At 37.8% G+C, this 22,255-nt stretch overlaps 1 protein-coding gene and 1 long non-coding RNA gene across 2 annotated transcripts; one reads left to right on the top strand and one right to left on the bottom strand.

Annotated features, from left to right (window-relative positions):
• Positions 1-1,024: 1,024 nt before the first annotated feature.
• Positions 1,025-2,776, bottom strand: LOC124094777 (Golgi apparatus membrane protein TVP23 homolog B-like). Its single transcript, XM_058580380.1, has 2 exons — positions 2,604-2,776; positions 1,025-2,491 (listed from the first exon to the last, which is right to left on the bottom strand). The coding sequence occupies exon 2, from the start codon at positions 2,255-2,257 to the stop codon at positions 1,832-1,834; it is 426 nt and encodes a 141-aa protein (XP_058436363.1). The 5' UTR covers positions 2,258-2,491; positions 2,604-2,776; the 3' UTR covers positions 1,025-1,831.
• An 11,987-nt stretch (positions 2,777-14,763) lies between these two features.
• On the top strand, positions 14,764-19,717 carry LOC124094830 (uncharacterized). Its single transcript, XR_006852342.2, has 3 exons — positions 14,764-15,319; positions 17,291-17,319; positions 19,510-19,717. It is a non-coding gene; the product is annotated as an uncharacterized LOC124094830 (long non-coding RNA).
• Positions 19,718-22,255: the final 2,538 nt, after the last annotated feature.

Here is a 22,255-nt window from a genome sequence, read left to right as displayed (position 1 = left end):
GTGTTGTAAATTGGCTATTCAAATTTTTGCCCATGGTTCTACTAGGATTTCTTTCTTCCTTCTATTGTTAGAGACAGGGTCCAGCTATGCTACTCAAGTTGGCCTTGAACTCCTGGGCTCAAGCCATCATCAATTTCCCAAGTAGCTGGGATGACACACCTCCTGGGAGTCCTTCATCCTCCTCTTCATTTGCAGGTGCTCCTTGAAGACTCTAGGCTAATTCCTTGTTGGACTTAGTATTGACGTTATCTTCTCCTCATCTTTTTTGGGTCCATTAATGGGTTCCATTGTGTTATTTTTTTTTAAAGTAGAAATCCTTATTGTTTTGTAAACAAATTTATCAATACTTTGCCTCATTAGTGCTTTTAAAGTTTGAATAAATCTTTCCCCACTTTTATTTAGATTTTCTTTTACAACCTTATGGTTTTTATCTTTTCCAGTTAGGTCTTCAGTCCACCTGGAGTCCACATTTACCTGTGCATCAGTTTTATAATTCTCCATTTGGGGTAGCATTTCTCCACTATTTATAAGCAGTCTCTCTCCTTCCTTAATGTTAAAAGCTACTATAGCTCTGTACTATGTCATGTTATCTGGTATGGAAAATGGTCCATTTTATTCTCTTTTATCAAAATTAAAACTTTAAAAAATGGATTTATTGGAAAATTGCCAAAAAATAAAATTTGCATTTTATTTTATTTTATTTTTTTTGCTTTGTAAACAATAGTTTTATACAAATATAAAGTTGTGCACCTTCCAAGCTATCACTCCAACACACATTTATTCAACTAAAACAAAATATCTTTAAAAATATTTTAACAATGTACAAATACACTCACTACATAATCTGCTGATTAAAAGACTCCAACAAAGTTTCTAGTACCTACAACAGAATTTACAACTGCCTACAATAATTTGCAGATTGGTTTACTTTACAGTTAAATATATTGCCTTGTTTAAGAAATATTATTAATACAAATGTATGATTTACAATATCCCCATTATAGCAAGAAAAAATAGATTCATATAATGTCTTTAGGCATTTATTATGCCAAGTATTTAAATGATTATTCTTACTAAGACATAAGAACAATATTCATTTAGTACTAAAAGATTTTATTAGTCCAGAGACCACTGAAGAGTTTCCAGGAAGTTCCAAAATAAAATCTGACCATCCTTTCCACAAAATAAATAGAACAGCAGCAATCCCTTGGGTATCCCTTAAACATAAACTATAAAGATTCCTTTTATTATTTAGGCCTTAAGTAAAAAAATAAAAGAAATTTTAGAAACTAGTTAATACTACCAGCCTGAATTTTGTTTTCACTTGTGCATGTCTAAGGTAAGCAATTTCAGCATGAAGTATATTTTTAAAATTAACAATCTTTTCTACATTTTAACTCATACACAAGCCAAGTGTTTACTCTTAATCATGGAATCAACTTATTTCCGAAAATAACTTAGACACCTTTGACTAAGAACATTCTATTTTCTATGGATCAAAATACAAATATCTCTGTAACATATGTAAACTAACACATTAATTTGGGATATACGGATACATTACTATATGCATACATATGTACACCATAAAATAAATTCTGACAATGTTCTTAATGATATCATATTTCCCAGCCTCAACTATTAGAAAAAAAAATAAAAACAAAAACTTTCTTTAAAAAAGGAAAACAGTTTTCATAGTAACTTTGTAAGTGAAAACAAACAAAAAAACCCAATGCTCCTCTTTGCAACCGGACTGAGGTCTAAACAGTTCATAATCAAGAATCTCTTCGGCCAGTCCCCAATATCACAGAAAACATAATTTTCTCTCTATTCAAGAAGTCTGTTCATTTCCGGTGTTTTGTTTTAAAAACTGCTTTCCGAGATACGAGGTAGCCATGCTGGTTAAATTCTTCCGGCTGCCCACTTTGCACCTGATGTAACCATACAGGTTGGCACCCTGTAGTACCACACCCATGATAACCACAGCCAACCATTTTACTCTGAAGGAGAAGAGAGCACTAAAGGCAAATATCACCCACAGTACTGGACAGGCAATTAGTCCTAACCAAAAGATTCTTGATTCAGCTTCTGAAACAGTTTTATTCTCCTGAGGAGATGCCTTCCTGGACTCAAACACCCAATGACTCTTTCCATCCTCATCAATATGATTCCACCACCGAAGGCCTACCATCAGTCTACCTGTGACATTCTTCACTGCCCAAAAGTCACATGACAACAATAAGATAATTGTCACCATACAGGCAATAAAACTGCTGCTGAGCAATTCACAGAGAAGATAGACTATAATGGCACTGACTCGGAAGAACAAATGGAAAAATGATGCCACTGGATGACGGATTTTGGATTTTCTTGGTCTATTAGTTGTCTCTTCTTCTGCATCAAACAATGAAACATCTTCAGTATCATCATTGCTGTCCTGAACGCAAGGCTCTGCCAGCGTCTCCTATTCCTACAGGATTGCAGGGCACCCCTACAGGGAAGGTCACAAGGGAGCTGAAGAGATGCCCGGAGGCCGCTCCCCTTTCACCTCCTCGCGTGCACGACGACGGGCCGAGGAAAAAGACCACCCGCAACCCACCCACCATACAGAGAACTTCTGCAGCCCAGCATCGGAGCCGCCCAGCGCTGGGCGTTGGTTGAGGACGGGCTTCTCCTCTCCACACCCCCAAGCTTCCCGAGCTCGACGACTCCTGGGTCACTGTCTCCTACGAGGGCCTCCGAGCACCCAGAACACCTCCGCGACAACTACCCACGGTCCTCCATTCCCTCCCGCCCACCGGAGGGGACGCGATCACAACCGCCCCTGTGCGGCCGGCTCACTCCACAAACCCTCCAGGAGGGACCCTCCCACCCGCCAAGCCTCGGCCACCCGCTCTCCGCGCCCACAGCCCCTCACCTGAGACCAAAATTTGCATTTTAAGATGTAATATACACACAAAACAAAAATACAGTTTCACAAATTATTATTTAAAAAAAACCCAACTGTATATATTATTGATACTCCAGCATTCTTTCCCAAATATAACCTCCTCTTTGTCCCACAAAGGGCCAAGGTTATTAGTTTGGTTTGGTTTGGTTACTATTTTAAACTTCATATAGATGGAATTATACCATTATACGAATGAGCTCAACATAATTTATTGTTTGTTTATTTATTTATTTGTTTATTTTTTGTGCTGCTAGGGATCAAATCCAGAACCTCACATTTGCCAGGTAAGTGTTCTGCTACTGAGCTACATCCCCAGCCCTCAACATTTTATTTTTGAAGTAATCCATTTTGTTTAATGTCTGTAATTTTTCATTGCTGTTAGTCAGTTGTTCCTCTCTGTGACCAAAATACTTGACAAGAATAACTTAGTGGAGGAGAGTTTAATTTTGGGTTCACAGTTTCAGAGGTTCAGTTCATGGTCAAGGGATTGCACAGCTCTGGGCTGCAAGTGAGGCAGAATATCATGGCAGAAGAGAACCAGGAAGGAAAGCTACTCAGCCCATGGCTGCAAGTGAGGAACCAGGATAAAATATAATCCTCAAGGGCACACCCTACAGCCATGCCTCTCTTCCTACAATTAACACCCAATAATATATTCAAATCACCAATCCATCAAGTGGCATGATTAGATTATGTCTTTCATAATCTGATCATTTTTATCTCTGAACATTCCTGCATTGTCTACTGCATGAGTTTTTTTGGACATCTCATATCCAAACCATAATAACTGCAGTATGATATTCTATAGTCTATTGGATATATATGCTTTCATGTGAACATTAGCATAAACTTACTAAGTTTCTAAAAAAAAATCTGTTATTTTAGTTGGAGTTGCCTTAAACATAGGTTTATTTAGGGGAAATTTTTATTTATTTAAAATTACATTGTCCTGTGGAGCTGCAGTTGTAGCTCATTGGTAGAGTGCTTCCCTAGCATGTGTGAAGCACTGGGTTTGCTCCTCAGCACCCCCCAAAAATAAACAAATAAATAAAATAAAGGTATTGTGTCCTTCTACAACTAAAAAAAAAATCACATTGTCCTATCCAAGCACATAGAATTTATTTTCATTTATTCCAATTATCTTCTGTCCCCAGTATTAGAGTCTAAAAGTATGCTCCATGGAAGACTTGTGTGCTGTTTGTTAAATTAATCTCAAACACCTTATGTATTTGTTATAATTGCAAATAATATCTTAAATTTTGTAATATTTTCTGATTATTTTTTGATATGGAGAAATAATTTTGATTTTTAAAATTAATCATACATCCAGTAACCATGCTACATCAATTTTACTCATTCTAATAATTTTTATATTGATTTTTTTTATTTTTCCAAGTGTAAATCCACACTATTTGCAATAACGACAGTTTTGTCTCTTCCAACATCTTACTCTTTTTTGTTTCTATTAGCTTTGTCCAGGCCTGCTAGTGAAGCCACAATTAGACAGGCAGTCAATACAGATAGGTAAATCAAGTTAGGTCCCATCAAGGAGGCTAATTTGAGTGAGTCCAGGAAGTTGGAGGCTGTCCCCTGAGGGATTAAAATCCCTTCAGAGCCCTTCTTCCACCCTTATGAAAATAACCTGCCCCTGATCCAACCTGTTGCTAATGTAACCTGTTCCAGGGATTGCCTCTCCCTACAGGGAGTTGTTAATTATGCCCCTTTCCGGCCCAAATCACTCCATCTTGCCCCTCTAGCCCATCTGCTTCTCACCTTTGGACCATCCCACCAAGCATCTCCTGGGCCTAGTCTCTTACGCAGGAAGGAGAGAGGTAAGGGGAAGAGAACATGAGAAGAAAGGAAGCCTTGGACATATAAAAAAGACAGTAGACTCTCCTCCTTGGGATACCAGGATACCAGCTATGGCCTCCTTCTCCCTCCTGGGAGAAGTCTATGTTTTCCCTTATAAAATAAACCCTGCTTTATATGCCTGCCTCAGCGTGCTTTTCTAATGTTATACTTCAACATGTGAAGGAGCAGGACTATGTTAAATGGAAACAGAAGGCATTTTTTTTCTAGTTCTTGAGCTTAAAGGCAATGCATCCATTAAGTGTTGCTGTTAGTGGGTATATAACCCTTGAGGAAGTTGTCAGGCCTTCTTTCTTCCTTTTTTTAAACTAATACAGGACACTGAACCCAGGGCCTCACACATGATAGGCAAGTGCTCTACCACTAAGCTACATCCCCAGCCTGTCAGCTCTTCTTAGTTACTAATTATTTAAAACATAAACAGATGTCGAACGTTATCAAATGCATTTTTGTGCATTGATTTAGATAATTGTATAATATTTCTCCTTCAATCTACGAATGTGGCAAATTGCTCTTTTTTTTTTCTGATGTTAAATTATTCGTACATTCACAAGATAACTCCAGCTTGATCATGGCAAATTAATTATTAAATACACACTTGGATTTAGATAGCTTATATTTTATTTAGATTCATAAATAAAATGGCCTATAATCTTTTTGCCCCTTGACTCATCATCATTTGGTTTTGGAATCAAGACTGAGTCCCATAAAATGAGTCATGCACATTCCTCTCTTCATGCCAGTCAATTGCCTGTTCACTTTCAGCTTATTTTGTTCTCTGTGCATCATGTGCCTGGTCATAGACTTCATAACTATTTTTGTGGTTGAACAGGAATACCACCAAGGCATCAAAAATAGGTCATGTTTGGGATGGTCTAAGCAGTTGGCCATCATTTCATTGATACCCTGTCTATCATCTGCCATGATATCCTCAGGTCACCATCAAGAAAGGAAATCCAGGGGCTGGGGATGTGGCTCAAGTGGTAGAGCGCTCGCCTGGTATGCGTGCGGCCCGGGTTCGATCCTCAGCACCACATACAAACAAAGATGTTGTGTCCACCAAATAAATAAATAATTAAATATTAAAAAAAATTAAAAAAAAAAGAAAGGAAATCCAGGGGGCTGGGGTTGTGGCTCAGTGGTAAAGCACTTGCCTAGCATGTGCGAGGCACTAGGTTCAATTCTCAGCACTGCATATAAATAAATGAATACAATAAAGGTTCATCAACAACTAAAAAAAATATTAAAAAAGAAAGGAAATTCAAAGTTTCTGTGTCTTCCCTTTTTATTTTCTCAAAGATCAAAAATTTTAAGTTTTGATGGAGTCTGATTTAATAATTTGTTTCTTTAATTGTCTGTTGTTTGTGTGTACTCTAAGAAATCCTTGCCTAGTCCAAGATCACAAAGGTATTCTCTATTCTCTTCTAAAAGTTTTAGTTTTCATATTAAGCTAAATTTGTATATGGTGTGTATGGTGTGTTAGTCAGTTTTTGTTCACTATAAAAATACCGGAGATAATCAACTTATAAAAATAAAAAATTTATTTTGGCTCACAGTTTTAGAGGTTTCAGTCCGTAATCAGTTGGCCCTGTTGCCTTGGGCCTGTGGTGGGTGCCTGTGGCAGGAGCATGTTATGGAACAAAACCACTCACTTCATGATCAGGATGTGAGAAAGAGAGAGGAAAAGGGGCTGGGCTTCCACTGTTCACCTCAAGGACATTCTCCGACCTCCCCAACGCCCCCTCCAATGATTGGAAGTTTCTACCACCTCTTAGTAATGCTTTGTTTAGGACAAGCCTTCAATACATGGGTCTCTGGAGGACTTATAAGATCCAAACGACAGATATAGTTCATTTTTCCCCCTATGGAAATCCAACTACTCTGGTACCATTTGTTTAAAAAGACCATCTTTCCTCAATTAAATGATATTGTCATCTTGATAATCACTCAATCATATACATATACATATGAATCTATTTTATACTTTCTGTTCTGTTTCATTAGTCTGTATCTATATGTCTCTCCTCATTAATACCACTATTTTTTTATTACTCTAGCATTTTACTGTCTTAAAATCAAACAGTGTAAATTATTTCATTTTTGTTTTTCGAACTATCAAACTTTCGTAAGTATAATCTGATTATTAGGTTTTTAGTAAAATAAGCTCTTTTCCTTTCATATATGCCTCAAACCATCTCTATTCTTCTCCCTATCATAAGACGTCGCCAAGTTTGAGGCTAGGAAAGCATGAGGGAAGGGACGGGGGAGCTGACATTGTTGGGTGGCTGGCCCAACCCGAAACACAACCCTGACCTTCGTAGACAATATCCTCCATGTAGAGGAGCCCCGGTGACCTACTTCTGGTTAATGAGAGATAAATTTCAGATGCCTCATCTGTCACACAAATATTTCCCTGATGAGAAAATCTTGGCAAGACAGTGATATAGGTCAGCACAAATTTACCGCCAATGTAGGAAAGCATCTTAGAATTTATGTCCATTAATAGTGAATAGGGCTGGAGGTGTAGCTCTGTGGTGGAATGCTTACCTAGCATGAGTATAGCCCTGGGTTGGATCCCCAGCCCTGAAAACCAAAATATAAATATATAAATAAAATAGGTGAATAAATAATGACATCTTCATTCTTGAAAAACATAACATCTCCACCCCTCCATGATATTGGTCATCACAATAAATGATCCAGTTATCTTCATTTGATGGATTACTAGAAACCCTAAGCCTCTTTTATCTTTAAATAATAGAGTTCACAAATATTGTACAAGAATGTGTCTAGCCCTATGTAATTATGATTCTACTGCCACTCTGAATAGTAGTAGTGGAAGTAGTGATAGTATTGTGCTGTGTTGTTTATAAAACAATTTTGTGTGTTAATTGTTTATCCAAGTAGACCTCTAAGGCATATACCCTGTCATAACAACTCCTAGATAAGAAATCCTCTTAAAATGGTATTTCCAAAACCTAGTTTCTCAAAGACACAAGGCTGCTACACAGTGATTGCAGGTGAGGGCAAGCACAGCGGTAGAATTTTTCCTGTGTGAGAATTGAAATCAGTGCTACTGCACCCTACAGTACTGTAATTTCCAAATTAGTCAGTCTTCGTTAACATACCCTACTGAATTGGGAATTAAGTATTAAACACAGACTTGATTACTTTTTCATAAAAGATCCCTGGACTAGACTCTGATTGATTGGCCCCAAGCAGCATGATCTTTTAGACAATAGCAGCAGCAAAAAGACAACTTGGTTGATGACTTTCACGAGATGATGTGGTCTTTCAGAGATTGTGGTGAAGACTAGCTATCTCAGGATGGTGCTGGGGTCTGAAAAGAGAAATTGTATCTTTCCCAAGAAGAGTCTAAAACCTGGAGAAAACTTCATGTATTAGAGTATCTTTCTCTGACACACATGTCACTGTCTCTTTTGCCCTTTATGGGTCCTTCCCACCCATCTATCCCTTAACCTTCAGAACCAGAACCAAAGACACAGAAAATCAGCTGGATTTGTGCAAATGTGTTTTAAGTTTATGTCTTATAAAATGTAAAGGCTTTCGTTGGCAAAGTTGTATTGACAAGAATTACCTTATATTTATCTACTGCTGGTGCATACATAGTATAGGAGAAAACCCATACATTTTTCTGTCTGCATTAGTCAAGAGATTTTTGACTTCTCAAAATTCTTCTTGCAGCAAAACTTCAGTTTTCAACAGAGGGTTTCACAGTTCCTAGCCTTTGGAAATTGGGACCAAAAAAGGAGTAAATAATTATTTCCCATCTGTGACTCAATACGGACATAATTATGTAATTGTTCTAAAATAACAATTTTTACTGAAATGTAACTTACATATAATAAAATTCATTTTTTTTTCAGTGCTGAGGATGGGATCCAGAGTCTTACACATGTTAGGCAAGCTCTTTGCCACCATACTATATCCTCAGCCTGAAATTTGTTTTTTCAACAAGTATGTATTTCAATGACATTTAGTATAGGCCACAGAGTTATGCAACCATTAGCAGAACATTTTCTAATTTCAGAATATTTTTGTCACCCCCAAAAGAAACCTTATACCCACTGGTAGTCACTTCTCACTGTCCATTTCCCCTTTGTCCCCAGCAATCACTAATTTATTTTCTGTCTCTATGGATTTGTCTATTATGGACTGTTATGGCTTGGATCTGGAATGTCCCCCCAAAACTCTTTTGTTAAAGACTTGCTCCCAATGCAGCAATGTCCAGATGTGGGACTTTTGGGAAGTAACTGGATCATGAGCACTCTAACCTCATCAGTGGATTAATCCATTTGATGGATTAACGTCTTGAAAGGACTTCTGGGAGGAGGTGGAAACTATAGGTAGGTGGGGCATGGTGGGAATAAGTAGGTCATTGGGAACATACTCTTGGGGAATATATCCTATCCCTGGCCTCTTTCTTTTTCTTGCTCTCCTTCCCAGCTGCCATGAGCTGAACAGCTTTCCTCCACCATCTCTGCAGGTGATTTTAAACCTTCCACTATGATATTCTGCTTTAGCCCAATGGAGCCAGCTGACCATGGATGGAAACCTCTGAAACTATGAGCCAAAATAAGTCTTTCTTCCTTCATGTAAGGTATTTTGGTCACAGCAATGAAAATCTAACACATGAACATTCCATATAAATGGAATCATACAATATATTCTCTTTTGTTGCTGTCTTTATTCATTTAGTAGAATATTTTCAAGATTTTTATTCATGTTGTAACATGTACCAGGACTTCAGTCCTTTTTATTTCTGAATAATATTATGTTGCATGGATATACCATATTTTGTTTATCCAGTTATCAACTGATGAACATTTGGGTTGTTTCTAGTTTGGGGTTATTATGAGTAATTCTATGAACATTTGTGTATACATTTTCACATGGACATTTGCTTTCAATTCTCTAGGGTATATACATATAACTTCAAAGTTTTAGGATGACTAAATTATTGTTTAAGCAAATTCATGTAGACTGTTTCACTGTTTAGGGTTGAATTTATATGTGATAGTATTTTCATTTTATAACACACACACACACACACACACACACACATATATATATATATATATATATATATTTTTTTTTTTGGTGGTGCTGGAGATTGAATCCAGGACCTCAAGTATACAAGGCAAGTATTCTACCACTTAACTATACCCAGAGTGCCCATGAAACTTTTTTGTGGGGGTTGGTTATGGGGGATTAAACTCAAGGGCACTCGACCACTGAGCCCATCCCAAGCCGTATTTTGTATTTTATTTAAAGACAGGGTTTCATTGAGTTGTTTAATGCCTTACTGTTGCTGAGGCTGGCTTTGAACTTGCGATCCTCCTGTCTCAGCCTCCCAAGTGGCTGGGGTTACAGGCAGGCACCACCGCGCCCGGCCATACAATTTTATTAAGTGACTATGAATTTTTTACTTGAAGTCAAACAAAAATGGTAGGACTAAAGAATTTGATGTTAAGGTACATTGTTTACAATCAAATTATAAATGCAAAAATAATCTTCAATATCTTGAAAAAAATTCAAAAGCACATTAAAAGACTGATACTGTATGACCAAGTGGGATTTATTCCAGAAATGCAAATGTAGATTAGAGCTTTGTAAACTATTAACAAATTCACTTTATAAATAAGTCAAAGAGAAAAACCATATGACCATCTTGATAAATGCCATAAATGCATTTAATAACATTTAGTATCCATTTCTAATGAAAACACGCAGGAATGTAGAATTAGATGTTTTCTTCACCCATTAAAATCAGATATAAAATAAAGATGCCACTAATATATTAATTTAAGGAATCAAGAGCTGGAGCATAGGTTAAAAATGATCATTTCTGCAGTGATTTTAAACTATATACTCAAAATTAATAATCTGATTATATGTTTCTAAAAATACCTAGAGAGGGGCTGGGTGGTAATTCAGTGGTAGAGTGCTTGCCTTGCACATGTGAGGCACTGGGTTCAATCCTCAGCACCATGTAAAAAAAAAATAAAAATAAAAAAGTTTTTGTGTCCATCTACAACCAAAAATTTTTTCAAAAAACAAAAACAACAACAACTTAGAGAACAGATTACAAGAAAACATTGATTTCAGTACTAAAACCTTAACAGGAAGGGCCATAGGAAGAGAATGATAGAATTTTATTGAGGTTTGTCTGACTCCAAATACAATGCTTTGATCACATTGCTGGATATAGTCACACATATTCACTTATATGATAAGGTTGTATTACAAATAAGTAGTAAACAACTATGATTATTCAGTAAGTGTTTGGGACAAAAGGTGTTATTTGGGGAAAAAAATTAAAACAATCAAGATTTAAATTCCTAAGCATGATGGGAATTAGAAACTGGAAATTGGAGAAATGTTAATAAAAGGGTCCAGAATTTTAGCTAGACAGGAGAAAAAAGTTCAAGAGTTCTATTGTTGAGCCGGATATGATGGCACATGCCTGTAATACCAGTGGCTTGGGAGGCTCAGGCAGGAAGATCTCAAGTTCAAAGCCAGTCTCAGCAACTTAGCAAGACCCTGTCTCAAAATAAAAATAAATAAATAAGAGCTGGGGATGTGGCTTAATGGTTAAGTGCCCTTGGGTTCAATCCCTGGTATAAAAAAAAAAAAAAGAAGAAGAAGAAAAAGAACAAAGCTTTATTGTGCAATGTGATGACGATGGTTATTAACAAGGTATTATATACTTCAAAATTACTGAGAGTAGATTTTAAATGGTCTTACCACAAAAAATGATAAATGTGTGAGGTAATGCATGTTAATCAGCTTGATTATTTCACAATGTACATATTTTTCAAAAACATGTTGTACACCATAAATATATACAATTTTTTTGTCAACTTAAAAAAAAAAAACATCAACTCCTTATACATAAAGCCTTCTAGATGGATAACAGATGTGGGACAGATTTAAAAAAAGAGAGAAAAATGTTTTTGGAGTATGGTAGTCCTTTTAAAACTGTGTCACAAAAATTTGGAAATCAAAAGGACCAGGTCAATAACTTTGAATCTTTAAACTTCAGTGTTACAAACAACAACAACAACAAAAACAAACCTCAACTCACACTATGAAAAAGGACATGACAAATTGGGAAAATGTTTTGCAACATATTACAAAACAAAGAGCTAAAATTTTTAAAAAATATTTTACACATAAGGGTGAAAAAACAAAAGATGACGAAAGAATATAAACAGAAAGCTTACAAAAAGAAGTTATCCAATCAACCCATAAACATATTAGATATTTAGTCTTATTCGTAATTAAAGACTAGCCAAATAGTATTAAAAATATCATTGAAATGTCATTTTTTTGTCCAGTTGACAAATATGAAAAAGGTTAATAACATTCAGAGTTGGAGATGATTTCAGGAAATGGATACTTTTATTTCCTGTTGGTGGAAATGTAAATTGGTTTAATATTCCTAGAGAACTTGTTGGCAGGCAGTACACATAAATATGATTTTTTAAAAAATCCTACATATAGGAATTGATCCAATAAATGAGAATAGATTGAAACGTCTGGAGGAAATTCACCACACTGATGTTAGAAGTTTTCTTTATGGTGATGGGATTTTAGGTATGTGCTTTTATTTTCTTCTTTTGTTTACCCATAAGCATGCATCCTATTTTAAGAACAGCAAACTAGTTTTAATAAATTGACCTACATGTGACTCCTTTCTGTGTGGCACTGCACATTCCAGAAGTCTGGCCCAGACACAGGAGCAAAGGAACACCTCTGGCAAAGCACACTCAGTCCTAAAGAAATGTACAAAAGCTCGGTAGCCAAAGGAGTATCGGCAAGTATTCAGTGCACTTGAAATACGGTGGTTCAGACAGAGTCACGTATCTCCATACCACAAAATGGTGCCCTAAAGAGTTCACGTATCCTCCCTTTAAAACGTTCTACCTCCAAAATATCACATTTATATTCAAGAGAGACAATGTTCAGAAATGTAAATCTTTTGCCTTTGCACATATTCTCATAGTGAAAAATATTCTAAAATGTGACATATCAAAGGCCCAGGAAAAAACATCGTTGTAAAGCATCATTGACTCCCATGAAGGAGACTTATATTTGCACTCAGAGGCCCCCAAAAATAATATCATGCAAGGCCTAGTACATTACCCATCATTGTCAGAAATATATTTCTGGCAAAGAAACAAGGATTGGTAATTGAAATATCAAGTATATTTCAAGGGGATATTATATTCCAGAGGGAATGGAATAGTTTTAGAAATAGATATAATCTTTCTTTCCCTGACCTGAAGCAATTCTGTACTCCAGCAACTATTAGGCAGGATCTCTATAATACTGAAAGCAATGAATACATGCTTTATAGTTCTTAAATTTTCACATATACTTACTTCGGAGTTATTTTTTTTCCGAGTAATAATGCCAACAGGCCTTCTCTAAAGAAAGTTGTGTCTTAAATAAATTTCCTGGAAATGACATATATTCAGTCAAATTTTATATTTTTCTTCAAAATGATTGATAAATGTTAGAACATGCTGTAATTTCATTTCCAGTTGTGGCAGTGCTTGGACAGACCTTTTTATTTTTAGATTCGGTCAGCCCAAGTAAAGAGGGAGGGAGGGAGGAAGGGAGGGAGGGAGAGAGAGAGAGAGAGAGAGAGATAAATGTGTGGCCATATTCACAGGGGGTCAGTGAGGGTTAATGAGATAATAGTGATAATCTATGTTTAGCAAAACAGAAAAATGCTATGGATGTGCTTATTGCATATTGATAATGTAAAGGCAAAAAATAGTCCCACAAATAAAAAACATGCATAAACCAATATTTTCAGTGTTTCACATTCATAGACAAATACCTTGCTTAAGAAGGTAAAAAAAAAAAAAAAGAAAAACCTTCAGCTTTAGAAAGACCCAAGTTCCCAAGGTCTGTCTGAGCAAAGTTAACAGAGGCAAGCTTACCACATTGTTCCAATGTTCAGCCTTATCCATTAGTCAATCACTAACTTCTGGATCTCATTTTTTTCAGGAATGTGCACATCCAATTTTGTATAAAAGCTACATTGCTGAACTACGTTTTTTTGAAAAAGGATTGTGAATAGAAAATTGGTTTAGACAACTCAAATAGCTCTCTAAATTCTCTTTAGCACACTTGGAAGCACAAGGACTATTGTGGGCCACTAGTTTTTATTAGTTGCAAAATACAATGTCATTCTTGTAAGTTTCAGGACCAACTATAGAAGATTTCAAACTTGAACATTTTCCCCAGGGACTAGCCAAGTCCCTGTTTACAGTCCAAACTCTTAGTTCAGTGCAATTTGGAATATCTGCAACAATAATGGCATGCTCTTTGGAATTTTTTTTTCTTTTCTTTTTTTTTTTTTTATAATTTGGGCAGATATACCGACAAGCAGTACAGTTGGACCAGTGGGTGATTCTCAAAGATGGCTGTGTAGGAGACTGGAAAACTAAACCTAGTCCTTTATACTCCTTACTGAATGAAGGATGATAATCTCTAGGTGTGTGACATCAAAAGATTCTATGTTATAATTGTGTATTTTGGAGGAAATATTTTGATTTTTGCAATAAATCTACAGAAAGTAAAGTTTTGGTGGAAAAAAATAAGTGTATAGGATGAAAGAGATTTAAAAGGCACTACTAAATAGTGAAAATTACTGTAAAAGAGAAGAGTTTAAAAGAACTGGTCATTTAACTGAGAGCTTAAGAAAATTTTCTTGGTTACAGAGGTGACAGAGGGATGAGAAGGATCATGCAGTACCCAGAGTGTTCCGTTCCAGTTTCCTCCCCCTTCCCATACTTGTCTGGTTCATGAGCAAGCTGTGAATTTGGATGGCTTAATATGTGACTTGATTAGCTTGACTAAAGGCCGAGCTAAGTTGAAATATTTGGCACTGCCTTACAGAACTGAAACAGATAAACATCATCTTTGCCAAGTGGCAACTGCAAAAGTTTAAGGGTTTTGATCGGGACTAGAGGAGATTGCGAAAGTGAAGGGATGAAGATTTTATAATGTATATTTATAATTAATAATGAACAAAGAGAAAGAGACAGAAAGAGGAACAGAAGGAGGAGGAAGAAAAAGAGAAGAGAGGGAGAGAAAGAGAACAAGTAAACACTTGTTACAGAGAGAGACAATTAAGAAAATTTACTTGATTTTAAAATTTATAAAGAAACAAAGAACTGGGCAATTCCAGCTATTCAGGAGATTGCAACAGAAGGATCGCAAGTTCAAGGCCAGCCTGGACAATTTAGTGAGAATCTGACTCAGCACAGGGACACAGCCACATCAATGTTTATAGCAGCACAATTCACAATAGCTAAACTGTGGAACCAACCTAGATGCCCTTCAGTAGATGAATGGATAAAGAAAATGTGGTATATATACACCATGGAATATTATTCAGCAATAAAAGAGAATAAAATCATGGCATTTGCAGGTAAATGGATGGAGTTGGAGAATATAATGGTAAGTGAAGTTAGCCAGTTCCTAAAAACCAAATGCGAATGTTTTCTCTGATTTAAGGCTGCTGATTCATAATGTGGTGGTCGGGAGGGGGGCATGGGAAGATTAGATGAACTCTAGATAGGGTAAAGGGGAAAAGGGGAGGGTGGGGTAGGGAGGAGGCATGGGGGTAGGAAAGATGGTGAATGAGATGGACATCATTACCCCAAGTATATGTATGAAGGCACGAATGGTGGGACTCTACTTTGTGTACAACCAGATATGAAAAATCGTGCTCTATTTGTGTGCTAGGAATTATAATGCATTCTGCTGTCATACATAACAAATTAAAATAAAAAAATGAAAAAAAAAAGGGCTGGGGATAGATATATATACAGTGGTACAGCACTGGCCTAACATCTGTGTTCCATCTCTAGTACCTAAAAAAAAAAAGAAAAGAAAAGAAAAGAAAGAAACATAGGCTCACAAACAATAAATCATCATAAAGTTAAATGTATGGCAATAAGTAGAGAATGCTGTTCACTACAATGCATAGGGAATTAACACTGCAGGGTAACAAATCCATTGCTGCCAGAAACTGGAATTACAAAATGGTGATCAAAAGCATGTATTACTTGGCATAGCAAGCACACACGTTTTCACAGTCATATCCATTTGCTTCGCAAGAATTACACTGAACTGTCAGAGAAGAAATGCATTCCAGAATAATAAACAGGAACATTCCACCTATAGCCCATAGGAGATAATGATATAATTATATATCAAGATACAAGTAAATGGGGCTAGGGTTGTGGCTCAGTGGAAGAGTGCTTACCTAGCATGTTTGAGGCACTGGGTTCAATCCTCAGCACCACAATATAAATAAATAAATAAATAAAGATATTATATTTACCTACAACTAATTTTTTTAAAAAAAAAGTTAAAAAACACTTCTGGAAGGCTAATTCTTTCTTTTTTTTTTTTTTGGTGTTGGTAATTGAACCCAGAGCTCTCATACATGGTAGACAAGTGCTCTGCCACTGAGCTACATCCCCAGACCTTTTTAAAAACTTTTTTTTTTTTTGAGACAGGGTCTTGCTAAATTATCAAGGCGGGCCTTGAATTTGTGATCCTCTTGCCTCAGCCTCAAATAGTTTGGATTCCAGGGGTCTGACACTAGGCCTGACTGCTCCTATCTTTGTGTTTTTCAAAACCTTTCTTTTCAGGTAGGGGGGTTCAGTTGGGTACCAAAATATGTAGCCAGATTTGTCTGGGCTGACTTATCTGGGTTAAAACATCCAAAGTAATTCTCCATTTGTTATCCTTCTTAAAACGCTTTGTTAAAAGTCATCAGTAGGTGGATAAAATTGCTTAACACGGTGAAAACTCTAATTCAGAATAATTATCTGAGAGATTCAAATGAATAAAAGTTTGACTTATGAAGTTCTTTTTGAGATCTATGAGTTTGTATTTTAAAGCTCTCCTGGAATATGAGCTGATTCTCATGCATTTCCAAGGAGAGTTCCTTTTGAACCTATTTTAACAAACAGATAAAGATCATTTTTAATTAGTTCATCATTCATATGCAAATAAATGCTGTTATGGAATTTCGAGAGTGCTTGAAAGTGCTTCCCAAGGAAGCTAATAGTTCCCTCTGGATTTTATTTTTTCATTAATAATTTATTTAGCAAACATTTTCTTCCTAAAAAGTACAGAGGTCGTGATCTTTCCATGCTAGAATTAGCCCAACATTTTAGATACTCGATTTATTTCATGAGATATTACTAGAATTTTTATCATGACTTTTATCACAGAAGAATCGTAACTATGTCATGTATTTAAACCTTGTGGAAAAAAGTCCAGACGGCAGTTCCTTATGGTTTGATTTTAGCTATTTCTAGGACATTCATTTTAACATAAAACAGAATTCTGGAAAATGTGGGTTTTGTGTTGATTTATCTAATGAGTATTTATCTGTTTCTTCTTCCTCTTGAGCAACATGTTGGGAGAAGGTGCAGACAAAGGTAAGAATCCAAAACATTATGTAAATGTGATAACAAGGACAAACTACAGCCAATGAACAAAGATTGGAGGAGGACGTGATGCCCCCCACTCAGCCCCCCCCAACCCTCTCCAACTCCACCCCCCACCCCCCACCCACCAGCACAGTCCAGGCTGGGTTAGTTACCCAGAAATCCCTGCGTGTGAGAAGGAATGTGGTGTACCACCAACTCACAGAGGGGTTTGTATACAGCAGCACCATGGTAGTGGCTGACAAATACACTTACAAGCTGTAGTAGCTCCTTATTAACTCATAGAGGATGAAGGAGAGGAAGCAAAAAAAAAAGACAAAAAGGAGTGACTGAAAGATAAGAAGGGTGAGAAATATCTTGGTCAAAACACAGGCAAATATCAGCTAAAGTTCAACCAAAGTCCACATCACAGGCTAGAAGTATGATGAGTTGGGGGCGGGGGGTTAAGAACCTTCCAGATCCTCAAATCCTCCTTTTATAGAAGGAGATATCAAATCTCAGAGAGATGGAGTTCCAAGTTGTGAAGGGGCTGGTCATTATTCCCTCTGTCCATCACTCTGCTGTGGACAGGCTCAAGTCAAAAGTGACCTCCTCTGTTACCCCTGCCCTGCTTTTCCTAACCTAGAGGGATCTCTTTCACCTCGGAATTTCAAGGGTTCATACAGCTTTCTACTTATGTTTTGGTCATTTGTATGAGTATGTTTTAGCTTTCTGTCTTCAGTTTGTCCAACAGGGTGCGGTGCATGTGACAATAATAATCTTTTGAATAAAAGAATGGTTCCCAAGAACACTTTTTAAAAATGGACATTTTCCTTTACCTTGTCCCAATTTAAAAGAGAAACACTTTTGGTTTGCTTTTCCTGGTTTACAGAGTCTTTCCCTGTTCTAGGCAGCTTGCTCAGCAAATCCTGGCTAGAGCTGGAGAGAAAGTTCAGCCTGGAGGGCAGAGCTGAGGAGCTCACAGGTGGGGAAGGGTGGTCTATATACATATGTCTCCTGCTGGAGGGAAAAGAATAGGAAAGAGGGAGAAATAAAGGAAGGAAGGAAGAAAGTTAGATAACCAGACCTCATTCCTTCTTTCTTCCTTTTAATAAATGATTTTTATAAATTCTGTTTTGTTTCTCTCTGTTCCTATGAATCCAGATGATGGATTATTCAAAGTCTCCCCTCGGAGCATTCCTCTATCCCCAAGCGATGTTGAGAAAAGAAAAAAAAAATTCTGGGGAATTTTAGTGTACCAGAAGCCAGAGGACCTTAGCTTCTCCTTTGGATGACAAGTTAGCTAGTAATGGATGCAACTCAAACCTGATTTGAGTGATATTGCTCATTGTCACGGAGCCAGAAAAACTAGTCATATGTAGATTATCTAATCATTTCAAAGTAAAAAAAAGGAATAGATTTAAAACTCTTGCTGTGTTATTGTGCTAAAATAGAAATCATTATGGAATTATGTCAAAGGAGGGAAGATGGTTTATACCCAGAGAAGGACTTTACAGCTCACAGAAAGAGATGTCTTCTTTTTCCACATTTTTATTGGTACATTATAGTTGTACATAATGGTGAGATTTCTTGTTACATGTTCATACGTGCACATGAAAGAGATGTTTTTTCCCATCAGTGAGCTCTTGTGAGTCACTGATAATGTCCCAATGGATAACATATTGCTAATCTGTTGTTTCTTCTCCTGGGAAATCAGGAGTCAGGGGCTAGAAATAGGGGAGAAATAGAGTCTACCACTCATCAAATATCTGCAGAAACTTGTGGCAGAACAGTGATGTGACCAAAACAAAATAAAACAAATCGACTGATCTAGTTCCAAGCAATAGGAGAGCGTGCTTTAATTGCTACAAAGCCCTGGAAAGCAAAGCAGAGGGTTCAATGTTCCCCTCCTGAGGGCTGAAGCTATGTTTTATTTTCCATGAATTCTGTGTACCCCTCAGCAACATGAAGTGGGCACTCAACAGATGTTCGCTGTATTGAAATGAAGGCATACGTGTGTAGAAAAGGCGACCATGTGCCTGTGTTATCTTTCTTATTGAGCATTTCTGAGTCTCTGCCAATCTCTTCTGTTCTTTGCACTTCACAAATTGGTGACAGAAAAGCAGATGCCCTCATTCTTTTGTACTATCTGTTCTAAGCCTGGATGTCACAGTAACTTTTTTCCTTTTTTTTCCCTCCAAGTGAAGAAGTGATGATGTTTCTGGTAAACAATGCACGTGTCCATTGCCTCTAAAGATGACAAGTCAAGTTCTGCACAGTGGCACACACCTGTAATCCCAGCCTCCCAGGAGGCTGAAGCAGGAGGATCAGAAACCCAAAGCCAGCCTCAGCAACTTAGAGAAGTCCTGTCTCAAAATAAAAAAATAAAAAGAGCTGGAGATGTAGCTCAGTAGCAGAGTGCTTGAGTTTAATGATTTCATTCTCCAAATCTTTGGGGTGTGGGGATCTGGGCGAGTCCCTCTCTGAATGAGGTACCCATCCCTCCATTCCTCAGTTCCCCTTCTTAGTCTTGCTTGTTTCATACTAATAGCCATACAACTCTGTCTAGAGAGTCTGTTGTTACTCTTTTTTAAAAATGAAATTTTCTTGCTGGGTGCGTTGGCATACACGTGTAATCTCAGTGACTCAGGAGGCTGAGGCAGGAGGATCACAAGTTCAAGGCCAGCCTCAGCAGTTTAGCAAGGCCCTAAGCAACTTAGAGAGATCTGGTCTCAAAATAAAAAAATAAAAAGGGCTGGGGATGTAGCTCAGTGATTAAGTGGCCCTGGGTTCAATCCATGGTTCCAAATATAAATAAATAAACTTTTCATGAGAAGTACATCTACATTTTTTTGTTTTATTTTTGGTACTGGGATTGAACCCAGGAGCACTTATCCACTGAGCCATATCCCCAGCCCTTTTCTGTATTTTATTTAGAGATAGGGTCTCTCTGAGTTGCTTAGGATCTTACTAAGGTACTGAACGTAGCTTTGAAATCGCAATCCTCCTGCCTCAGCCTCTTGTGCTGCTGGGGTTACGGGCATGCACCACGGCACTTGGCCAACTATATGTTTTATTGCAAAAAAAGGGTTAGGGGAGATCTGTATGGAGTAAAAAGGAAGAGTTCCAACCCACTGCCATCCTGTTATCAATTAATTCTCCAGAGGTCCCTCTGATACCATCTTGGCCTTGAGAGACTGAGACAGATTATCTGGGAGTCAGTGGTTGAAAACAGAAAAAAAACCCTTACACTTGAAATAATTCTGCCTGTGTGCCTTCCGATATAATTCACTTCACAGTTTTTCTAAAACACTGGTCAGGTACTATAAAGGATTTTAAAGTGATTACACCCAGCACATCCTGTTTACTGCGCAGACTGCCAAACGTACACCTTGTATTATTCTTCATACATCCTGGATTCCTGGGGAGAGGGTGTATGATGTGGGTGTATTTCGTGTGCTTGATATCTATAAATACACTCCGAGGCTGCTCAAAGCTGCTCACTGTTATTTCAGCACATTCACTCTTCCCGGTTTTTACATACACCCGCACTCTCACAAAAAAGGAGTAAAACTGAATTTTATTTCTGCTATGATGACCACGATTCCAGATAAATTGCTACAAAACTAGGTATCATTGTTTAAGTGCACCTCATCCTAAAGATTCAACGTTAACCTCTAGCCTTTGAGCAGCCAGGTGTAGGAGAGCCCTGGTTCTCCACTCTGCGGGCCCCGTTTGGGGGCTGGCTTCCAAGATGCTGACTTCTATTTTCGCCTGCATCTGCCTTCTGCAGTTTGATTCAGGGTTCCTTTCCCCCCTGCCCATGATTCTGATTCCACTTCTTGGCTGAAGCCTTCTCTCTTCTTTTTTCTAGGAATCCCTACCCACAAGCTCTCCACCCACCGCTGCCTGCACCCTGCCCTTGCAGTCTGCACTCACACGGAGGGCAGGACCTTGACAGTGTTCAAGGCCCATCACAGTTCTATGCCCTCCTGTGGCTTTTCCCCAGGTATAGTTTAGTACCTAAGAGCACACTTTCTGAAGCCACAGTGTCAGGGTCTCAATCTTGACTTTGACTCTTACAAGTTATAGGTTCTTTAACATTTTGTTGGGTTTCATTTTCTCATTGAAAAAATTGGGACAATCCTCCCACTTCAACCCAGAGATCGTGTCTCGGTATGTTGCTCAGAGTGGCCTCAAATTAAGTGATTCTCTCACTTCAGCCTCCTCAATAGCCAGGACTGCACGACACACACTCCCATGCCTGGCCCAAAGTGGGGATGTTAGTAATGTCTACCTCACAGGGTTTCTATGAAGATCATGGTGGATTGCTGCAATAATGGCACACTTAATGAATTAAGCCATCCTGAACCCATGCTCTTGCAAAGTTCCTTTCCCTGTTGGTTTGGGGCTCGGCCATGGGTCCTGTTTTGGCCAATGGCACAAACAGAGATTTGGTATGAATACACACATTGGGTTTTGTATTCACTGCCTTTTGGAACCCAGCCACCACCTGGAGAAATCTGGGTTAGCCTGCTGGATTTGTAGACACCTGTTCCAGTTGACCCTACATCATCAACCAACTGCTAGCTGTGCAAACTAGACTTTTGGTACTAGTTAACCCCAGCTGATGGCCAAGTGATTGTAAACACTTGGGTAATCCCAGCAGACACTATGTGGAACAGAGACAAATTATCCTATCCCAAATTGCCAACCCACAGAATCTTGAGCAAATAAGTGGTGTTTAAGTTGTTTAATTTGGGGCTGGCTTGTTATGTAGCAATAGTTAACTGATTGATAAAAAAAAGAATAGATTTTCAGTCAGGCATGGTGGTGCATGCTTGTAATCCCAGTGACCCTGGAGGGTTGCAGGTTTGAGACCAAGCTGGGCAACTGTCTCAAAATAAAAAAATTAAAAGGGTGGCTGGGGTTGTAGCTCAGTGGTAGA

The sequence above is a fragment of the Marmota monax genome, unplaced genomic scaffold (genome assembly GCF_021218885.2).
Source record: "Marmota monax isolate L192 unplaced genomic scaffold, Marmota_monax_Labrador192_F-V1.1 WCK01_AAM20220418_F8-fsc00040, whole genome shotgun sequence".
NCBI classification, from domain to species: domain Eukaryota; kingdom Metazoa; phylum Chordata; class Mammalia; order Rodentia; family Sciuridae; genus Marmota; species Marmota monax.
The sequence above is the reverse complement of the archived record's forward strand: the minus strand, read 5'-3'. Positions and strand labels throughout refer to the sequence as shown.